Below are 13,824 nucleotides of genomic sequence, written 5' to 3'. Positions count from 1 at the left end.
AGTCGCACCAGCACGCGCGCACACACACGCACACGCACACACGGATCGGCCTCCCTAAACCTGTAAAGCCAGACCTGAGGACGGAGCAGCCAGGGAGGGGTTGCGATTGACATAATCACAGCCAAGTGTCTGTGGCCGAGGCGAATCGGAGAGACGGAGTCTGCTCGGATCCCGCTCGCTCCCGCATGTTAGACACCCGCCGGTGCGATGTTGAAGGGGGAGTCGCACGTTTGATGGCATTTTTTTGGGAGACTCCGCGGCGATCACCGGAGAGAAGCGCGGACATCGGCGGGGCGAGAGCTAACGTTAGCCCGCTAACAAGGTCAGTTTGAGTCCCGTGTTTGCTTCGCGTTCTCGCCGGAGCCGCCACCCAGAACAGCACCCCGGCCGTCTCGTCTCATTCGGGGTGTTTTAAACAATGAGTCGGGGCCGAGCCGTAGAGAAAACCTGGCGATTTTTATGCGAGATTGCTGCTAACTTGATGGGTAGCCGCGTTCGGTGGCTGCTGCCTTGCCCAGTCGGTGTAATTCGACTTAGGTGCTCGGCGATTAAAAACGAATAAGATGTGTCTCCTAAATAGGTGATGGGAGCAAGGTGAGTGATAAGGAAGCGGCTGGACCCAGAGGAGCCGTTGTTTCACGGATGCTCCAGCAGCAGCAGCTCGCTGCCTCCTTCCTCCCACAATGGAGCAGGTGCACCTCTGCATTAGCGACGTGGAGGAGTCGGACGGTGCTTGCAGCCACTTAATGGATTTACAGCTTTAAAGCGTAATTCTCCCATTGCTGAGCGCATTTTCTGCGAGCTCCTGAAATCATCCATCAAGGTTGAGGGTTACAGGCGGCGTTATCTCTTAAAAGGCCTCGTTTGCGCGTTCCAATTTGGCTAAACGTGGATAGGGCCCGGTAGCTTAACCTAGTTAGCCTGAGTTAGCAGGAAAACAGCAGCGAGGGGGCAAATCTCCTCATATACACACCGGGAAGCCATTTGGTGTCCACTTTTAAACTTTAAACACACGTAAATCATATGTTTATGATGTACTATCTGAGTTATTCTAAAGCAGCGTTGCCTGGTTACATTCTTTTCCCAATGCAAAAATAACACGGATTTATTTTATTATTTTTTTATTTTATTTTGCGTTTGTTCCCCAAAATGGGCTCTAACGTTGCAGCGTCGCCAGTAGCTTATCTGCTGTATTTGTAACCCTATGTATTTGCACATGTTGCAGTCTGAAACCATGAAAGCGCAAGAGGGTTAACCCAAAACACAGATTTGAATCGAATTGGGTTCGGCTGCTTTGCTCTGCGCGCAGAACTCTGCCTATAACTCGGGTTATTCTGGCGTCCGGGTGCCCGGTTCGTCCTAAACTCAGCCCAGGCTGCTCCGGCGTCTTTCTCCCGAGTGTAGAGGGCAACGCAAGGGAAACATCCAGTTAAAAGCCAGCTTGTCTTGTGGTTAATGTTTGTTATTCACCTCATGCACTCTGTGGAGGCTGCTGGATGTGCTGCTACGTCAATTCAATTGGCCCCGAGTGCCGCTGTGCATCACAGCACTAATTATTTTTGAGGTTTCCATGTTTAAACCACCAACTGTAGGGTGGGTATCTGAGTGGTTGATGCCCCCCCCCCCCTTCACCGAGACGTGTCAGGAATCACTCAGGACACCAGTCGCTGAGAAAGCGCCGTTTCGGTTGCTGTTTAGGTGAATGTTGGATCGGGATTTTCTACCGTTACTGCACCGTCACAGCTCGTCTCCAACACCTTCCCTATCCAGCTTGCTCGTTCAGGCGGCAGAAGCTGCAAATCAGCGTTTACGCTCCTCAGGATCCTTAATGAGCCTGGGTTTTAACAGGAAATGTGATCAATTGCAGGCCATGTTACGGAGAACTCGTGGCAATACTTGTGTTTTTATTTTTTTTTCCTCAGCTGCATGTGTGTGGCAACAGCCCGAGGTGTTGTGCAATGCTGAGTTTGAATAAATTAAGCTGACGGGCAAATCTATTTTCATGTCGAACCTTGTTTTTACATATTTACGCAAGGTGGGAGCAAGGCGTTTGTGTTTATCCTCGCCTGATGCATCACAGGCTGTATAAGACTCATCTTTTATTCTTGAATAATAAAAGAAGGTGGCGGAAGAGGTGGGGAATCCAACTTTCTGACTCAGTAGCCAAAGCTGCAGATAAGCTCCACGTCTGAACCCAGGCGATGGGGTGGGTGAGAGACTAGTTTCTGATGAGGTAGGGAGAAATGTGGGTTTGGTCCTATAACATACATTTTTAAAATAAAAAAAAAGATTTGGCATGCCTCACTGGTACTGGCTGTGCCCCAGCAGAGCTGGTTTCTTCGTCCTGGAGTATGAGAGCAGATGGAACAGTGTGGGCTGCTATTGTAAAAGGAAGTAAAGCAGAAGATGGACTGCATTAACATCATGAGGAACAAAGTAGTTCTTGGTAATAGGAACCCAGCAAGTTAATGGTGAGTTCTTCATTGATTCATGAGCTCGTGGATAATTTTAACTACAAGACCACTCACGGCATCTTTCAGACACAGGCGGTCTTTATGCAACATCACGTCAAACCAATGTCATTGTTTTAATTTGGGATCTTTGGAGGCGCTCCTGTTTGGTTCCAGCAGTGCGGAACGCCGCCACTCCTCCGTTGCCTAATCGGCTCTTATCCACAACTTTGTGGCAACATCAGACATTAACATAAAAACTCATTATTTTGAGAATTACCGCCATGGTGATGGGGAAAAAAAGAGCAAAACAACAACTTTAGGGGCAGAAACGTGTTTATTAAGACCCTGTTTTGGTTTAGGTTTCTCCCTGAGGCTTTTTAGGGCCGTCCAGCAGTACATTTGTCAGTTTGACGTCAGAGTCTCATATCGTTGGGGCATTAGGATTCAAGGCAACTGGATGACACCCCCTCCTCCCCTCCCTCCCGCCCGTGCCTGTTTCTGAGTGCTACAGGTTTTGGTTGGGCTTTAGCGGCACAATGGAGACTCTTATTCAACCCTGAGGCACCTGATTAAATCTTACAAACCATGAAAATGTGAGGCGTCTTGTGCGAAATGCTATTCTAGAAAATGCCAGGACAGATGAGGGAAGATGGGCGACAAATTGAAGTGACCTCGCAGACTCTTTGTATAGTGTTTAACTTTGAAAATGGAAGCGCTCAATCTCAGCCTCATATCAACGGGCGTGTCCGTCCGTCCGTCCGCCCGCCCGCCGTCTGCTGCATTTTCCTTGGCACATACATGATTTTCTTATTTACTTTACATTGCATTAGCGTTGCCATTTCCCACTGAAACGTGATGCAACGTTCATGTTTGTACTCGCTGCCTGACTTTTTGTCCCCGTCTGTTTTTGTGTTCTTGTGTGTTTTGTCTCGCCTATGCAGCTGGCCGTCATGAGCGTCTAACAGGCTGCCAAGGATCCCTTCATGGATCACAGAGGACAACAAAGACAACGCGCTGCATCTGCGAGCATTGCCAGCGAGTAGGAAATCTGACCCACAAGCATATCATCACACTGACTCTGGTGCATGAGGCCCCCTAAGTTGTTCCCAGACGTCGGTTGGGCAGCCCACAGTCCTGTTGCTATGCACGACGAACTCCGAGCCGTGAACCGGGGGGATTCTGGGAGGAGAGGACTCCGTTTACGCAGGACGGTCCCTCTGCTGATCGGGCTTCTGGTCGCCATGGTGCCAGGCGCCGCTTCAGAACAGGAGGAGACGCTGGTGGAGATGATATCTGTGGAGCTGGAGGCTTCCATGCAGTCCTCCGTGCTGTCGGGGCTCCACGCTGCAGCAGCTTCGGTGGGAGAAGGACCTTCCGCAGCCCTCCCAGACCGCCCCGCGAAGACCGGCGCGGTGCACGGCGGCGTTCCCGACTCCTCGGCCCTCGTGGGCCAAGCGTTTCAGCTGAGGATTCCATCAGGACCCACCAACGCCAGCTGTGACGTCTCTGTGAGTACACGGAAGAACACACACACAGAAAAGCATCAATTTAAAGGCTTTGACATCGTTAAACTGCAATTTAAAGACGTCGATGCAAAGCATTGATGCGCCGTTGCCTCATAAATAATCGATGGCTTCTTGACCCTGAGCAGGAGCATTGAGTTGGATAATTGACTGTGTTTAACATAACTTAAAGGTAATGTTTTCAGGAAAAAAGACTTATAATAAAGGGGGGTGGGGGGCGTCACTTCCCCATTTGAATAAAGTCACAAGCATTCACTACCTTTTTTGCTTTCCACATTTTTATGTTCAGTGAGCTTTTAATAGCAGAGTGAACCAATTTTCTTCCCCGCCATTGTAAAGGCAGCACAATGTTTATCCCTCCATTTCAAGCGATGGTAGGTGCTGATTGAAGCCGCGTGTGCCTCATTACGATCAAGTAGTGATATAAAATGACATCCTGTCATGGAGTGAAAGCACCAAATGAATGGTGCTGACTCACAGGCCGACTGAATGGTGGCTCCGCTTCCTGTTCATGTGTGGCAAGATTGGATAAACTGAATGGAAAATGGAAGTGGGCGTGATCTGGGAGGCAGGGAGAGCGGCGTCGGTGTGGGCTCTTCATTTCTTTATTTATTTATATGACTAACGTGACGATTGCGTTTTTAACGGTTATTTACTTTGGTTTTTAATTCCTCCGGGAGATGAAACTTTCATTCCAGCCACTTCCATTTTTCAAGCGAATCAGTAATGAAATATTTTTATAACCTGCATCTCAGAACCATCCCTCAAGTATAAACCAGTAATGCTTTTCCCTTTCTTCTGTAGCTCACCGAGATGGGGAAGGAGACTTTACCCCCCTGGCTATACTGGGATAAAGAATCCTGCTCTCTCAGAGGGTTAGCGCTGGAGCAGGATAAAGGTGTGTACCATATCTTGGTGTCTGGAGAGAAGACGACTGAACAGACTGGTAACCACGCGTTACCTGGCACCGTCTTCTCTGTGGAAGTGTATTCGGAGGACAGAGGGGACGAGCCAGCCCTGCTCACGCTGCACGCTGACGGCGGCGCCCCTCAAGCGTTCACCTGTAGCCCCGACGTGCCCGTCACTGTCCTCACCGTCATCCTGGATGCTGACCTGACAAAGATGGTGGCCGAACAGAGGGTCGGCTTACTGAGCAATATGAGAACATTCTCCCACATGCCCCTGGAGCACATGAGGGTGGTCCCCGTCGTCAACAACCGCCTGTTCGACATGTCGGCCTTCATGGCTGGTCCAGGGAACGCTAAGAAGGTGGTGGAAAACGGGGCCCTCCTGTCCTGGAGACTCGGATGTGCCCTCGACCAGGGCAGCGTCCCTGACATAAGCAGCGTCCAGTTCTCTGCCAAGGATGGGATCATGTCGTCCATGTTGGGGTATCCCGTGGTTGGCTGGCACATTGTCAACAAAAAGGTCCACGGGGTGAAACGGGTCAGGAGACAGTTGTATAACACTCCCACTCCCATCCCCTCCCTGCTCCCGCCAACTTCCCACCCAGAACCCCCTGTACGCGTTATTCCTACCCCTACTTCACCCTCAATCGCCCCAGCGACGGATAACTCGGCTCCTCCTGTCCGTGGCCCTTTACCTCTTCCAGTGAAGCCCACTTTGAAGGTCAGAGATCAGATAGCCCACACCCCAGTATCTGGACCTCCTCAGCCTACGAGAGTCCTCGGAACCACGAGCATCATCCCTATCCAGCCCACCATGACCCGCCCTACATTTGTGGAGGCCACTGCTGTACCAACCCCTCCAGGAACCACCAAAAAACCCAGACCTTCTGTCACAAGGAAACCCAAAAAGCCCAAATCGTCCACCCCAGCTCCCCGAGAACCTAAATCTACAACCCCCAAACCACCCAAACGCACCACTACCGTGTCTTTACCTACAGACGTCAACCAAAACCCAGAGATCCGCAACGCCATCGATCAGGTGAACGCCTGGGTTGGCACGTACTTTGAGGTCAAGATCCCTCCCGATACCTTCTTTGATAAGGAGGACGGCACTACCGATAAGCTGCGTTTGACTTTGAAAAAGACCCCCAAAGAACCTGTGAGCGACACTTCATGGATCCAGTTCAACAGCACCATCCAGCTCTTGTACGGCCTCCCGGAGGAGCACCACGAGGGGAAGCACATGTACTTCATGCTGGCCACCGATAAAGGCGGGAGGAGTATCATAGACGCCTTCGAAGTGCAGGTCAACCGCTGGTCTAATAATGACAAACCCGCGGCTGTTTTCACCGCACGTTTTCACGGCGACGTGAAAAGTCTAAGCGACGACGTCCAGAAGAAGATCCTCCTGACCAAAAAATTAGCTTATGCTGTGGGCGATCGCAACAGCAGTTCGGTCACCCTGAGGAACATAACCAGCGGCTCCATTGTGGTCGAGTGGACCAACAACAGTCTTGTGCAGAGTCCCTGTCCAAAAGATCAGATCGCGGCTCTCGGCAACAGGATCTCTGATCCCAGAGGGACGCCCAAGGTGGCCTTCGTAAAAGCCATGGAGCCTGAATTCAAGCCCATCAGCATCTCCATTCGAGGCACTAACAAATGCCAGAGATACACATTTGTGCCACCGGGGGAGCTGCCGGCAACTGTTCTCCCCACGGCTACGCCGTCGCCTGGGACGGGCCGCAGGAGCAGCGATGACGTTTACCTCCACACCGTGATCCCTGCTATCGTGGTCGCCGCCCTGCTGCTCATAGCCGGCATCATTGCGATGGTCTGCTACCGCAAGAAGCGCAAGGGCAAGATGACCATGGAGGAGCAGGCCACTTTCATCAAGAAAGGGGTCCCTATAATATTTGCAGATGAGTTGGATGATTCCAAGTCGCCTCCGTCCTCCAGCATCCCGCTTATCCTTCAAGAGGAAAAGCCCCCGCTCCCCCCTCCAGAGTACCCCAACATGGCCGGCCCTCACAGCACGCTGCTCAACCAGGATCGACTAGAGGAGTATTCCATTTACCACGACGACGACCCCAACGCCCCTCCCTATCAACCGCCGCCACCGTTTACCGTCCCTATGGAGAGCAAAGGCTCCCGGCCCAAGAACATGACCTCGTACAGGTCACCGCCCCCCTACGTGCCCCCCTAACACATGCTGAAGCTTTCAGTTTGGAAAGCAGGTGCAATGTATGGATGCTAGTTAAAAACATCAATGAAGTGGCTTTGACTTTATAGAGGGGCGGGCTGCCATCCCATATATCTGAGCATCACGGAGAAGATGTCGTATTGTACAATTCTACCACTGGCCCCGGGAACATGGGGGGAGAACAGTTTGTTTTTCCAGCTGTCTTTATGTTGTCCTTCAGATCTGCTTTAGACTTCTAGCATCTTTTTTTTTTTTTTCTGTCTGATTTTGCCAAGAAGAGTCAATTTTATCTTAAACAATGTTCTACTTCTATTGTATAGAAAATTAATAAAGAAGCAGGAAAGACTGACGCCCATGGGGCCTTTTGAACAGATGTCACCATGACAACAGACTCTCACAAGAGGCTCTCACAATGTTAATCTTTATGAGTTCAATATCACTTTTATCTGTCCGTTCGCTAGGTTTACGAAGATTTTGCACCTGTTATTTCAAGAGGGGAAAGTAATAAGAAAGCCAAAATGAAAGCATGGGAAATCTATTTCCACACAAATTTGTTTTTTTCCCCCCCCTTTTTTAAGGCATCCATCTCGACTCTTTGCTCCTATGCTTCGCTCCCTCTTGGCAATAACATGCAAGCCTTGCACTTATGCAAATTCTTGTTAAACCTTGCACTATGTGTCTCCAGCAGAATCGAAACGTTACGCGCTAGTCCGGTGAGCGGAAACAAAACAACAAAGGCTCTTCAACATGGCCGCGGCGCCGAGAACGATTGCACCTGCTGCAGATGTCGGCTTGCAAAGTTGCGAAAGAGAGAGGTCATCCTGTGAGGTCACAGGTTTCACTGTTGCCAAGGTGACGTCTGTGGTCACAAGGCGTACCTTGAGGGATTTGCCACAACAATAACGAAGGTCTGGTGATGCTACGGTTCACAGCAGAGGGGGCCGCCGCTCCGCCAGGGTCGGTCGAGCTGCACCGAGATGCTCCGCCTGTCGGCTCAGACGCAGCATGGGGAGGGGGGGGGGGGTGTATATAATTGTGTGCCTGTGAAATTAAACTCCATAATGTTAGTGTTTTATCGGTATACCTAGTCGGGGGGGCGGGCCAGATCGAGAAATCTTTTTATTTTTTAAATCGTATGTCTAGATTTATGATCACAATCACAAAAAGAAAAAACAACTTTATGGTTTGTAAGGGCACAAAAAAATGAACTGCCCATCACCCCCCTCCTACAAAAGTTAAAAAAAAATAAAAAAAATTAAGGTACGGTGGGGAGTAAAGCGTCCACACCATGTGATTTATGTACATTTCATATCTGATATCACTACAAGAAAAAAAAGTTAAAATCTAATGTTTTTACTGAGTTTTTGATACAGTCTAAACTTGTTTTATGAAGATATATTAATAAAATGTAATAATATTTGTAAAGCCTCAAAAATGGTGTTTTTTTTGGGTTTTTTTTTTTTCATTTCGGGATTAGATGAAGTGACGGTGGGTTCAACGCTACCGGCACCAGTCTGGTCCACTGGGCCGCCAGCTGTGGCGACAACAGTCTCGCAATAAACAGTATCCACATGGGATCACCCCTCGGAGATTGGGCTCTTTTTTCCACCCTCTTTCTCTCTGTGCTCTTGAACCTGGATGGAGAAATATCAGCAATCGTGTCTTGAGTGTGACGACCTGTGGGGGGGTCAGGATGGCCCCACAACTCTGGTGGATGTCGGTCCCTGGTAGTAGAGACATTAACCCCCTCCACGCACACACGCACACACCTGCAGTAATTGTGTGTCATAACCCAGACGTCAGTGATCCGACAGCCGTAGAGGCGCTGGTGCCTTTGGACTTTGGGCCCTTTTGATCTGGCTTCATCAGCAGCCCACGTCGCTCATTAATAATGCACGAGGAAGAGTTTAGGTGATGAAAAATGTATAACTGAAAACCTGGAGGGAGGATCTGATCCGGTTCTTGATCCCGTTTGATGGACCGAGCCCGAAAAAAAACGGAGTTCCAGGCTGCACGTTTCACCGCTTTTCACTCTCAGATTAATCTGAAACCAACACAAACACGCCGCTGTCCCAATTAAATGAGACTGCTGGATGGGTTTCTGCACAGCCACTTCCTGTGTTTGTGTTTGCTGTCGCAGACGCTCCTCAGAGCAGGTGGTTTGTGCGCGTGATGGGGTCGCGACCCTTTCTAGCGAGGCTGTGATGCCAGACCAAGCTTCCATCGCAGGCACGAGGATTAGCGATATTTGTGCTGCACAAAATTCTGTTTAGATTAAATAAAGAGTAAGCTGATCACACACGATGTTGCTTCAGAATGCACCGAGAGAAACAGGAAAACGTGACCAGGTGGACATCAGCCAACAAATGGACGACAATTCTCTGACAGACCTGAAACTATTGATTTTTTTTTTTCTTGGCCTCCAAAACACGATTCATTTTCATCCTGTTCATGAAATATGCAGATGGTTGCTCTGAGCACAGAGGAAATGAGTCTTTTTTAAAAATGATTCGCTTTAATATTCAGCATTTGGTCCTTTCACATTTTGCAGCAATGGTGTCCATTGCTGAGAACAATAAAAACAACCGTTAGCTTACATGCTAATACAGTATTATTATAAGACATACAAGTGTTCACGTATTTCAATCCGAAATATGACACTAAGAAAATGAAATGAGCTTTAATTACAAACGCTTGATGGAAAAATTCCATGTGGTTAACCATTCTTAAAGGTTTCCCTTTGTTAGCGGATGTAGCGCCATCTTGTGGAAAATGAATTTCACTGGTTTGCACCACAGACTCGACCTGTTTTTCGCGGCCCAGGGCCTCAACAGGAAGTAGGAGGCTTTTGTTCGTTAACCGTCGGTTGGGGGTTTCAGCTCTTTTCTGGGACAGCGGCTCGGTGAGAATGTTCTGCAGAAGCTGCAGGAAAAGCGGAGTGTGGTTTCACTGCGGCCCATAGGGGGCAGTAGCACCCCACCGTGGGACTCCCAACCCCCGCAGCAGCTTTGAGAGGCGCAATTAACCCCCAGCAGAAGTAAACACAGCTCGAAATTGGGAGAGTGTGTTATAGATTTGGGATGAACACATTCATTACCCTCCCTAAGCTACAGATGTTTTCTCCTTTATTAAAACACTGCATCAGAACAGGGGGCTTAATGGCTATCCCCTGATATTAGAATGTGTCAGCTCCCTCTTTTGACCTCACTCCTAATTAGGAAGGCAGATAAGTTACCGCGATGCCGTAATTCAGTGACAGACTTGGAGAGTTTAGACTAATTGCATTTTGCTCCTTATCTCATAAATTGGATCCACCCCAGAGCTGAAATGGAAATCCCCATCTTCTCTTCGCCATGAGGGGTGACAAAGCTGGGATGTCGTGTTGGCAGGGGGGGGGGGGAGTATCAGCCAACTAGATTGGTGATGGTGGAGGGATACATGACAGAGGCTGTCTTGTGCTGGCTGCTCGCGTTGGAGTTAATGATGTGGGCAGAATTTTAAGAGCCAACTCACAGCAGCGGCTGTGGGGCAGCGGGCCCTCGCTGGGGCGGACGCGGGGGTCATTGGGAACATTTTACCGTGAGTGTGAGCGTGCGGAGGGGCGCGGAAACACAGAGATCACTTTAATGCCGTGTCAGGCTGAAGCCACCTCCAGCTGACTAGCTCAGATCCCAGCTGAATCAACCTGTTGTGGGTTTTTTTTTTTGTTTTTTTTGAGCAGTAAATTATACAGTAGCTGCGGGTTCTCTGTCGACCGTGCGGCACGTTCCTCTCTGAAGACACGTAGGCCTGCAGCGGCTCAAAATAAAACATGAAAGCGCCTCGGCCGCTTCTGCATCTTTGCGAGGGTCGTGTGATCAGGCCGTCTCATGTTAGCACGGGATGTTTCTGCGGCGGAGCTTTGGTGTCCGCCGACCCGATGACCAGATGGGTCAGCGGCTGCGATGCCGAGGCCCCTTCTGTTTGTTGCCGCTCCACTCATGGGATCGACCCCCCCCAGAGAGGAGAATTACCTGAGGCTGGATCACAAGGTGGAAGGAGCGCAAGCTGAGTTGAGATGCACACAGCCGCGCACATTTTCAGCTTTAAGGCTCGGCTAGAGCCGAGCGTACGCCGCGGATCACGGCAGCCTGCATGTGAAGGTCAAAAACACGGAACCAGCAAATCGTGGTGACCATCTGAAGCGTGCGCGATGCTTTAGGTCCCTCGGTGTTCCTCTCATCTTTTTTGTCCTTTTACTTGTGCTGATGTAGCTTCTTCTGCTCATTTCTGACATTGGTTTAGTCCCAATTAATTATTTATTTGATGCTCTGATGTAACGAGAGCTGTCCTTGTTAAAGCAATCAAGGCCGGTCGCAGCTGTTTCCATACGAAGTACGCAGGCATGGACTTGTGAACTTATGAGGACGCACGTCTGCTGTCGTACTTGTGCACTAAGATTTAACCATTACGGATATTACGAGTACACGTCTCGAGTCGTTAGCATCAGGTAAATTTTGTTAGATCCAGCGGCACTAAAAGCGATCCCTGTGGGATGCCACATAGACCGGAGGACTGGAGTTACAGCGAGTGCTGAAGCGTCTCGGGAGCGAGCGCCAGGTATTACTCCTGCACGTTCTCACAGATGTTCCTTCTGGATAGATGATCGCACTCTGTCGATGAAACAACGCCACCATGAAACGACCTTGGATCAGTGTGCGTTACACACTCCAGGCACAGGAGACAGAATCTGTCACCGAGCAGAATGTTTTACAGATTAGGCCAGAAAGTAACATAAGATAATGTGTTTTTATTCAATAACCCAGGAGCGAGTCGGATCTTTTATCACTCAGACAAGTCGCTCGGTGCTCTTACATTACCCAAAGTGAGATTTTGCCTGACACGTCATGTGAAAATTTAGTCAAGTCATCTTCAACTGTTATTGCAGTCCATTAACTCCATTGTGAAGATACATAATTGATGCAGCCTTTGGGTAGAGTTTAATCAAACGGAGAGCGCTCCACACTCCACCAGCCACTGAAAAATGAGACACGCAATCCTCGGCAATGTAGTTTGCGTGGTCGGACCATAATTCACCTTTTGAATTGATTCATAATCATTCGACTGCACACTCCTTGCACGGTGCCCAGAGCCAAAGTCATTGCCTCCAAAGGCGGATTCGCGCGGAGGATTTATGGACCTGAGTTATGATCCCTTTTAAGAAAAAGGCCAAATAAAAGCACAAACAGCAGGCGGCTGATTTTTGCCATGATCTAACAAGCAAACGAGTGATATATGACGGAGCGTTCTCCCTGTAATGTCATCTCTGTTTGATGTCGCTCACGCTCCAATCATCCATTTCCATTTTGGAATTTCACTTCTCTTTAGGCATTTACTTTTCTTTGAAATAGCTGTGTTGTGTGTGGGATGATGAAACGCATTGTTTATGCCATGCTTCTTCAACTCAAGGCCTCGCTTCTCCGTCTCCTGGCGTTAAAGAAACCGATGATCTGTCCTGGTTTAAAAGCTACCGGCTTTTGTTTGAACCGGTTAGCGTAGCGCTACTTTCGTCTCAAGCATCTCGAAGAAGAAAATGCACAAACCCTTCATTTTCACCACGGGAAATTTGGAGGGGGGGGGGGGGGGGGGAGTGCCAGCGCCGGATTAGCGCACCTACCGGGGTGCAGCTTGTGAATAGCATTTGTCGTGCTCAGCTGTCTCCATCACGCCGCAGTCACACAAATCTCTGAAGTCAGATATGTAATTGTCAAATAATCATTAACTGGGGACAAAGCCGGAATTAGAAGTTTGGATATCAGAGGCGTGGGAGGGAAGAAGACAACGGGAGTGAGCCCAAACAGTCATTCCAGCGGAGTCAACATGCGCTAAATCCCCCCCAGCTAAGATAAGTGAAGATAAAGGAGGTGAGTGAGCTAATTGTGTACTGTCAGAATCCCTATCTCCAGCCACTGCCAAATGAGCAAATTTCACATGTATTCGCTCCACCCGCCCCGCCGCCCCCCCGGAGCAGCGATGAGAGAGAGATGAATAAATACCAGGAGACGCTAATGCGATGCGAATGATGCCTGGTCTCTTCTGCTGATTAAAAATGCAATAATGCGGTGGGCACGTGCACGCGCACATGTAAGAGTCATTCATTCAGGCGGGGAATAAGGCGGCGTTTGTGGCGAAACAAATATTTTAGCCGCCTGCTAAGACACCTTAGTCTGAGGATAATTAGCGGAGGAGTGAAACTGATATTCATATTTAACCAGTGGCAAGTTTAGTGTGCTACTAATTAAAACCATCTGTGTCACAGCGCGTGTTGGTGCAAGGACACAAAGGAAGGAGAAGTGATGGGCTAAACAAAAAGCCTAACCAGAAGGTTTTTGAGTGTAAGATGCAGCAGGGAAGGAATAAGAACAGTGGGATTGTCTTCATCCGCCCCATGTTATAATCGGGCCTCAGATGGTTTCTGACGGGAAGCAGATAAGGTTTCACTCTGGCTGGAGTTGGATAATTGGACATTTATGGAGAGATAGGGAGAGCCCAGGGCCCAGGAGCCATGAAAGAGAGCTAATCTACAGCCAGCATCAGTAAATTGTCTGTGAAAGAGCGCATCAGGAGTTCTGACAAGATAAGGGAGGGCTGCCTTTAAGGGCAGACCTGGACTCATGGGGAAGACAACGGCACGGAGAGGTGAATGTCACATGATGAGGACGAGGAGGACGGCGTCGCGCTCAGAGCAGGGTCACGCAGTC

General features: G+C 49.4%; 1 protein-coding gene across 4 annotated transcripts; it reads left to right on the top strand.

The window, feature by feature from the left end:
* On the top strand, positions 1–8,661 carry LOC101073584 (dystroglycan-like). Of its 4 annotated transcripts, XM_029833632.1 has the most exons (5): positions 1–322; positions 2,120–2,233; positions 2,329–2,471; positions 3,395–3,961; positions 4,781–8,661. In XM_029833632.1, the coding sequence occupies exons 4-5, from the start codon at positions 3,539–3,541 to the stop codon at positions 7,085–7,087; spliced, it is 2,730 nt and encodes a 909-aa protein (XP_029689492.1). In that variant the 5' UTR covers positions 1–322; positions 2,120–2,233; positions 2,329–2,471; positions 3,395–3,538; the 3' UTR covers positions 7,088–8,661. The 4 variants fall into 4 exon arrangements, with proteins under 4 accessions (XP_029689492.1, XP_011600811.2, XP_003963423.3 ...); XM_011602509.2 differs by lacking the exon at positions 2,120–2,233; XM_003963374.3 differs by lacking the exons at positions 2,120–2,233; positions 2,329–2,471.
* The last annotated feature ends 5,163 nt before the right edge of the window (positions 8,662–13,824 follow it).

This window comes from Takifugu rubripes, chromosome 3, assembly GCF_901000725.2.
Source record: "Takifugu rubripes chromosome 3, fTakRub1.2, whole genome shotgun sequence".
Lineage (NCBI taxonomy): Eukaryota > Metazoa > Chordata > Actinopteri > Tetraodontiformes > Tetraodontidae > Takifugu > Takifugu rubripes.
This window is presented reverse-complemented; position numbering and strand designations above follow the sequence as displayed.

Excerpts from the sequence above, each read along its gene's own strand:
- LOC101073584 (XM_003963374.3), top strand. The coding sequence starts at position 3,539 with ATGAGGCCCCCTAAGTTGTTCCCAGACGTCGGTTGGGCAGCCCACAGT. Across the intron at positions 3,962-4,780 it reads ACGCCAGCTGTGACGTCTCT|CTCACCGAGATGGGGAAGGA; the intron begins GTGAGTACACGG and ends TTTCTTCTGTAG.